The sequence below is a fragment of the Anser anser genome (assembly GCF_964211835.1).
Source record: "Anser anser genome assembly, chromosome: 1".
Lineage (NCBI taxonomy): Eukaryota > Metazoa > Chordata > Aves > Anseriformes > Anatidae > Anser > Anser anser.
The window spans coordinates 175,747,319-175,756,333 of record NC_139720.1 but is presented as its reverse complement, the minus strand read 5'-3'; the positions used below and the strand labels follow the sequence as shown (position 1 = coordinate 175,756,333).

Here is a 9,015-nt window from a genome sequence, read left to right as displayed (position 1 = left end):
AAATTAAAGTGTTTTACTTGTCCATAATACGAAAAACAGAACTGTTTAACTTCACATCTGTTTGAGGCAAATTCTTTGAATCCCTCTATATCAGAATGCAGAAGGCAGTTTTATCTTCTTATCTGCGCCTTCAGTCTGGTCCAGAGACTGAAAAGGAAATACCAATACTGCCTGTGCAGGTATTTTCACACATTCTTTAACTCATAAGACTGTACTATATGGCATGTTGTAAATCATTTGAAACTTCATCACTCTGAATGACCTGTTAAAAACTAATAAATTAGAAGCCTTCAAATGGTTCCCTCAAAACATTCCCCACACTATTAAAATAGAGCATATAGCTAATTCCTGCAACTTTTATCTGTCTCTGCAACTACTTCCCATAAGAAAAAGTGTATGATTGTACTCTGTAGGAAATGGAGGTGCTGAATACCTTTATTTCCATTTAAAATTTCACTAGACATCCCCTTTAAAATCAAATTATTTTGATAAGGAAGATGGATGTGCTTAGCTTCTCAAACTGCAGCTCTGTAGGAGAGTTATCTAAATCAAAGTTTTGTATTTCACCTAGCTGATATTTAACAATCGTTTTGCTTTGTTTTCAGAGTACATTACTTGAGTGAGAAGGGACATACATAGAACCTAATGGCTGCAAGCAGCTGGCGACAAGCACAGTACAAAGGTAGCAGTCAGTTTCCTGCATGACTCTGATAATACACCTGCACTGTGAAAGGAAACACAATGCGTGTTCAGGAACTCTGGAACAATGCGTGTGAAAGGAACTCTGTGTGTTCAGCTGCTGATTTCTTCGTAGCAGAGATGCTATTTGTCTACACTTATACCAAACTGTTTTTGTGATGCAGGCTGCTGCTGACAGTTCATTACTTTGAATCAAGGGATGAAATTCTACTCATGGATTATTCTCTTTACACAAGTATTTTAATGAAACCACCCCAAAATAGCAGCTGGGGCAGAAAATGTACAAGGAAATCCTAGTCAAATCAGGGGTCTGTCGTTGCTTTCATGGAAGACAAGTTTTGCACTACCACTGTGGCCTCCCATGAAATGTCCCATTAAGATCATTGGAAATTTTATATTGTCCTTAGTGGACTCTAGCACAGTTGTGTGTTTGAACCTTGGTACTGAAAAATGTACTTAAAAGGCCATGAGATTAATTGTTTTCTGAGTTTTGACACAGGAAAAAGCAAAGTGCTCTAATTCTCCTTCCACACTTTCAAGCCTCATCCTTTATTGATATTCAGCCAGGTGTTAGGTTAATTTTGCATCAAAACAGTAACTTCAGAGCATAATGGGACTCTGAGATCTTTCACAACGACTAAAATGAAACAGAAATCAAGAAGATTGAGCTGATTTTCTCTGTACATGACACTGGGCTCTCTGCTGATTTCTTGTTTATTTTTTAATTTGTTATTTCTAATGAATTTGCATGGCAAATTCATGAGGCTTTGGCAACACAAAGTTTAGGACACTCTCATTTTTTATTAAAGTGAACAAAGAGCTCCCACTCACTCAAAGATTGTTCAATGGATATTGTAAATGAATGAGACATTTATTTTTGTGCCAGCTCAACTACCAGTGTCGACCAGATTTGCATATATTTTGGCAAGTGCACTGCCACAAGTTGTAATAAAATAGGCCCTTTATACTTGAGTCTAATTTACTTCAGTTACATTCATTTTATTTACTTTCTTTCTTTTTATGTTAAAGGAATTTCTGTAAAGGATAACTTGGAAACAGCGAGGTCAAAGAAATGTCTGCTATATAGCTGTTATCAAGCATTTTTCCACTGAGAAAAAATAAGAACATTTTCCGGAGGAAAAAAAAAAATAATCCCAGGTGCTATGAATTTAAGATTTCTGTTTTTTTTTTTTTTTTTTAATCACTGTTAGGATTCACATTGCATACTTATATATCATGCTTATTACTTGCTGCTGCCAGCTGTATTTTTTTTTTTTTTAAGAACTCACTATGCATATTTTACCATCTTCAGTGACATTTCCTACCTAAAGGCTGCTCACAGGAAGGCAAAAATATGCTCTTACTCTATGAAGTATTATTCTGGATACAGACTTTTTTTACAAGTCGTGGTGCTGGTATGGCTGCAGGAGTGATTTCAAACTGATTTTCTTTAAATGTGTGGAAAATTGAGGGAGAGAAATGCTTCATGAGCGGTACTTTGGTTTTTACAGGCTCATACCATTTTATTTTATTACGCATTAAGAATGTGCTTGAATGAAACAAACCAAAGAAAAGAAACAATGAGAACAGCACATTTAAACTCAGTGAGTTTAATTAAAGAGGTGAAAGTCCATGTATTTGTGAAATCTGAATAAAAATAACTGTCTGGTGTCATACAAACATATTGCAGGATCAGGTTATTGGTTTTGTTGTATTTTTTTAAGTCTTGGGTTTGCTGCTGTTCATAGTATCTTGAGAAGATACTGGACTGCTAATTCAAATAATAAAAGAGCAATGAAAAGAATCCTGTCTTTCTAACAGTTACCTTGTCTCCCTACTGAAGAAAAAAATACAGAGGCTCTAGACCCAACCCGCCCCCCACCCCCCCACCCCCCCGATTACAGAGTATCTCTAATACAGAAACCAGATCCAATGAATTTCAGGAATATGTACCCTTTCCATATTTGAATAATAATTAAATAAATTAAAAAAAAATGATTAACCACAAACCTCTGAAAGGCTGAATTATTTTTTCATGAAACTCATCTAACAAACTATGCACAAACAGAAAATATTCTAAATGGAAAAAAAAAATCTGGAATTTATCTTAACACACTTAGGCTAAGCAGAATCAACATCTGTAAGAAGCTCCAATACTTTAATAGGCCCACGGTGAAGTAATGTGCCACTCACAGAAAGAAAATCAAAAACTGCCTCAAATTGCTCTCCCTACTTTTTAAAGCAGGTATCAGCTGCTGCCCAACTTACATCAGCTGAAATAAAATTGTCTTTACCAGCAATATCAAGGGGGATAACATAAATCCTCAATAATGATTCTGAAGTGTACTAATTTGAAGAAGTATCATGAGACATAACATAGTCAGCAGTCAGATATCTGTGAAGTATGTATTCCTTGTAACTAAAATAATATTCAGCATGATAAGATAGATAGAGAATAAGTTACTATGAAAATATATAGCTTTAATTTGCAGACATATAAACACTTTCGGTACATTACAGACATATGATGCCAGAAATCAAAATAATCCGTTTTAAGCATAACACTAATTTATCTTGTTCACACAGAGAAATCTGATGTAATCATCATACAAAATATAGTTTTCAGTTCTTAAAATGAAGTGAAAGTGAGACATCACTGATAAACCTGCTGCTTTATTGCAGAGGATACAGCGAAGAATAAATTATCAAGAAAATATGCTGCCAGTCTTACAAGTCAGATTTTGGATCTAATCCAAAATCAAAGCCAATGAAAAGGAGCCAGGAATGGTAGCCAGAAGTCAGAAATAAGATCTTTCACATGAAATACCAATCCAGAAAGGAGCAACAGTCAGTACAAACCAAGTCCTATAATTCCCTATAATATGAAGTCATTTTTGTTTTCATCTGGCAGATCAGATTCAGAAGTATCACATGAAAAATCTATTACACAACCAAACTGATGGAGTACTAACAACAGATTGCTAAAAGTACCAAAAATATTACCACTTCTGCGACAAATAAAGATTTAGCCATTCCCTTGCTTCCTTGTATCTGGCATGTTTACAACAATGAGCATGGGGTTTTGTCCTTATTTCCTGTAGGAAATATTAAATATAATTTTCCATAAAAATGACTAGCAGACTTCTGGAACAAATGATAGTGTGGGTGAAAGCTAGAGCAAATGAAAGATGGTATGCCACAGCAGTTCAGATTCTCATTATAATATCTTGCATTCTTTCTCAACAGGAATTGCACTTCTTGTTAATGCCTTTTCTATCCTACTGTAAAAGCTTTACTTGTGAGGTAATAAACATTTTTTTAAAAATTCTTTACTAGTGCATTTTAATGTCCTTATTCTTTTAATTATACACACATCGGGACAGACATTCCTCTTTTGTGTGTGTGTGTCTGTGTAAATCTCTGTAAGCCAAAGCATATTTTATAGTAAAATCAATATATTTAAAATATACTTTATCTTATGGACAGTACCTCAACCAGTTCCCTGCTCAGGAGCATCTGATGCCCTCTTGTGGTTAAAAATACTTTTAAAACTTGAGTTTAAAGAATTCTTACCTTCCTGTTTTTTTTTTTATGGTCACTGATCATATCAATTAATGAAAGCTGCAAATGATGTCCATGTTTTTATAGACAGGGTGCTAGCTGTTAGTACTAAGTTTTCATAAAAAAAGCTGTACACTGAATTTGAATTTAAAAAATTGTAAACAGCTATTTACAATTATAATATTATTAAGTTATAAATTAGAGGTCCTTCACTGCAATCTCTGTCAATACGAACCACAGCTAGGTGTTTCAGAGTTGTCTAAGGTTTTCCAGATATTGATTTGAATTATCCACAAGGAAACATCATATGTTGGATATCTCCATTGGTTTCTTCTCCAACATGTGCAGGTTAATTCTTCCATTTAATGGGATTTGTACTTCCATGTTTTCATCTGCTCTGTGATGCTTTTTCCCTTTTCTCAGACAGATGTAAATGCCCATCCCAGTTACTAAAGCAATTGAACCCAAGCTTATTATTGACAGAGCTACTAAAGTAGGCATGCAGGATGCTGACTCCATTTTTTGATGTGTAGGTTCTATGGATATTTGCGGCTGCTTTTCTTCTATATTGATATCAGGCTCCTTTCTTAATAAACTTTCAATGTAGCTCTCATTGCTAACTGTGTCATTGACGAAGAGATTCACCATGACAGTGGAATGGAGAGGTTCTGGATAGCCGTGATCACTAACTTTTACAAGCAGCCGATACAGGCCATAGTCATTTTGCATGAGCGACTCTTCCAAGGTGATATTACCAGTTTTAGGGTCAATTCTAAATGACTCTGGCCGGGGGCCTCTTCTTCCTATGATGCTGTATGCTATGACTGCGTTCATGCCAGTGTCTTTATCGACAGCATAGACCTCAGTGATGGGAGAGCCAGGAAGGGTAGAAGGAAGAACCAACAAATAAGACATATTAGACTGTGGAAACAAGACCAAAGGGGGGTTGTCATTTATGTCCAGAAGAAGGATAGTAATTTTTGCAGTAGAAGACAGGGCGGGATCACCACCATCAACTGCTTCGATCCACAGCACATAGGAGCTTTGCTGTTCCCTGTCCAGGGAGACTTTAGCTCTCAAAACTCCTTTTCCAGTATCTATGACAAAAATATCACTTCCATTCAGGACTGAAAGGGCAACCCATCCATTTTGCCCTGCATCAGCATCTGTGACACTGATAACTCCAATTTCACCAAAACCTGGAAAGTTTTCTGGCACAAAAAAGCTGAAATCCTTATTGATAAATCTTGGACTATTATCATTTTTATCCAACACAGTGATGGTGACAGTTGCTATTGACTCTCTTGGAGGGAACCCAGAATCTACTGCTTTCACAGTATACCTGTATTTCTCCTTTTCTTCTCTGTCCAGCTGAGTGGCAACTGTGAGAACTCCTGTGGTTTTATCCAAAGAAAAATAGGAAGGTGCATCAGGCCCTAAAAAATAGGACACTTCCCCTCTTTCTCCACTGTCAGCATCTGTAGCATGTAGTTTGGTCAAGAAAGCATTGGGAACATTGTTTTCCTCAATGGATAATTCTATCAGCTGTTGAGAGAAAACTGGTGAGTTGTCATTGTCATCCAAAACTTGTATTTTGATTATTTTGTTTACGTTAAATCCTTCTGAGTTCCATGCAACTACAGAGATTTCATACAGCTGCTGTGTCTCATAGTCCAAAGGTTTTGTGGTCTCTAAGAGGTATTCATTGTTGTATGGCTTGTATGGTGAAAGTCTGAATGGCCCATCACCATCCAAATAGCAATTAACTTTGTATTTTTCATCAGGGTCTTTGATGGTAAAAAATGCTATTGGTGTGTTAATAGGCTCCAATTCCTTTAAGTACACCACTCCTTCCACTTCATTAGCTATGAAACGAGGGACAACTTCAGGTGGCCTCATCATGACTTTGATGATGGTCACTAGCACTGTGATCACAGCAGGGATACAACCAGGACCATTGCCCAATATGATCAGCCTGTGGAGCCTTGGGGCGTCCCCATCAATCTTACTGGAGAGAGTGATGGCTCCTGTGCTTTCATCCAGGTGGAACAAGTCTCTGGATGGCTGAGGGACCTTCTGGCTGTAGGAGTAGGTGATCTCCGCATTGGACCCAAGGTCCAGGTCTTCTGCGTGGACAGTGGCCACATGTGTCCCTAGGCTGGAATTCCCATAAAGGGTGACGTTGAGCTGTGAGTCGCTGAACTGGGGGCAGTTGTCATTGATGTCGCTGATGCCAATAGTAAGCGTAGCACTGCCCACGAGCGGAGGAGCGCCCCCATCCTCAGCAATGATGACCGTGACATACTCCTCCCGTGCCTCTCTGTCCAGAGCCCCCATGACAATCAGGTAGGGGGTCCTCTCTCCGCTTTCATTCTCCTCCACGTCCAGGGTGAAGACACCGTAGTTATCTCGCAGACGGTAAGTCTGGACGCCATTGGTGCCCACGTCGGGGTCAAGGGCAGGGTGCTCGATAGCCAGGCGGGTGTTCACAGGTGCGTTCTCAGGCACCGAGAGGTGGATGTGGGGCACAGGGAAGTGGGGAGCGTTGTCGTTGACATCTCGGATAGCAATTTTCACCTTCACCAGGCGGAAGTACTCCTGCGGCAGCACCAGCACGTCCAGCAGCAGCAGGCATGACTCGGATGAGAGTGAGGAGGAGGAGGAGGAGGAGAAGGACATGCTATCTGCCTCCCCAAAGACAGCGGCCCCACCACTCTCCACGCACAGAGCCTCCCGGTCGATCTCCAGGGCCGAGGTGTGCAGCTCTCCGGAGCGGTTGTCCAGATGCACGTACTGTCCCCCCAAGCCACGGGAGGCCAGGGTGAAGGAGAGGGGTGGCTGGGGGGCTGTGGGGCGCTGCCCGCCAGCTGTTGGCAGCCGCAGGTCACGGGCCAGGCTGCCAATGAGCACCCCAGCGGGCAGCCCCTCGTTGAGGCTGTAGAAGAGCTCAGTGGCGCGGCTGTAACTGGCGAAGCAGTTGAAAGGTCCAACGAAGAGGAGGAAGAGGAGCAAGTGCTAGGGAGAGAGAGGCACAGGGGCGTGGGGATAGGGTGGTGTTAGAGGAGGAGGAGAGGCAGGAGGCAGCCACCCCCTTGCCCATCGCCTCCCCTACAGACACAGTGAGCAGAGTGCAGCATCTGCAACCTGAAACCATTCTCCCTCTAATAGGGGAGAGATATCTCCCATCTTGTCCCCCTCCTTCACCCCCCGCCCCGGTACAGCAGCTACTCCCAGGGCATCACCATCTGTACCCTCTAGCCAGCACCAGCTGCACTCCCCCTAGCACACGCTCCCTTGCCAGGGCTGACCCAGGGGCACCAATACCCCCCATACCCCCCTTCCTGACCTTCTCCCCCTTCTCATCAGCGCTGCACCCACTCTCCCACCCCAAGAGACCCCCAAACATTTCCTCCCCCACTCCCCATCCCACACCAGCAAGGTAAAACACGACCCTGCCTCCTCGCCCCCATAACCCACCCCCCGGCCCCAAAGCCCCGTTATTCCCGCATGCCCCTGATCACCACGGCCCCCCAGCTGTCCCCACACCACCTCGCAGCTCCGCTGGGCTGCCCCAGCTTAAAAAACCGTTAAATACGAGTTGAGCAGAGGGGCCGCGGAGAGGTAGCGCCAAGGAAGTTGCCGGCGTTGGCTGACAAGTGCATCCCCAGCGCCCCGCGGAGGGATGGGGGCTCCCCGAAGTAACTTCGGGTGTCGTCGCCCCGGGGGATCTTCCCCCCCCCCTTCTTTTTTTAACCGCTCTTTCCTTTTTTTTTTTTTTTCGCCGCTCTCCGCTACAACCCGAGCCGGCAGCAACAGCGAAAAAAACTTTTCGCGGCTGCTGCGATCGGGGAAAAAAATACATAGGAACAACAACAAAAAAAGCACACAGAACCCAACACATATATAGGCATGCATATATATATATATATATATAATTTTGCTCCTGCGTGCGAAGTCGGGCTGGGGAAGCAGGAGCCTCCCCTGCCCTCCCGCCTCCCCACCCTCACCTGGAGGCTGCCGCGGGCGCTGCTGGTGCTGCCGCGGCTGCCCGGGGGCCCCATGCCCGGCCTCCGCCGCCGGCTGCGCCCCAGCAGCGCGCCCGCTCCGCCGCCCGCCCGGCGCCTCTCCTCCCCGCGGCAGCCCGAGACCGTGCCCATGCCCCCGCCGTCGCCTCCGCCTCCGCCGTGCCGGGCTGGGCCGAGCCGGGCTGAGCACCGTGCACCGCCCACGACACTCCCCCGACCGTCCGGGGGGAGAGGGGGGACGGAGGAGAGGGGGGTGCGCGATCGCGGAGGCTGCGGTGGAGGATGCGGAGAGGGAGGGCGGGCAAGGGGAGAGGGATTAGGCGGCTTGGAGGGAGGCGCTGGGACCACCAGAGGAAGGAGATGCTCCCGTCTGGAAACTGCAAGGAGAAAAACAAGATATGTCCTTTATTTATTTATTTATTTATTTATTTATTTATGTATTTATTTTTAAAATATTTTTTTAAAATAAAATGACATAAAAAATATTTTTTTAAAATAAAAAAATAATTAAAAAAGACACGAGATGTCCTTCTGTGGATCTAATAAATAAAAAAATAAATACATAAATAAATTTATTAATAAAAATCACGAGATGTCCTGTGGATTTAATAATTAATTAATTAATTAATAAAAAAATCTAGATTTGTCCTTCCGTAGATTTAATAAATAAATAAATAGATAGATAAAAACCACAAGTTGTCCTTCCGTGGATGTAATAAATAATAAATAC

At 42.7% G+C, this 9,015-nt stretch overlaps 1 protein-coding gene across 1 annotated transcript; it reads right to left on the bottom strand.

The window, feature by feature from the left end:
• Positions 1–3,159: 3,159 nt before the first annotated feature.
• On the bottom strand, positions 3,160–8,613 carry PCDH20 (protocadherin 20). The gene is made up of 2 exons (XM_083833502.1): positions 8,268–8,613; positions 3,160–7,275 (listed from the first exon to the last, which is right to left on the bottom strand). The coding sequence occupies exons 1-2, from the start codon at positions 8,415–8,417 to the stop codon at positions 4,564–4,566; spliced, it is 2,862 nt and encodes a 953-aa protein (XP_083689628.1). The 5' UTR covers positions 8,418–8,613; the 3' UTR covers positions 3,160–4,563.
• Between the last annotated feature and the right edge of the window lie 402 nt (positions 8,614–9,015).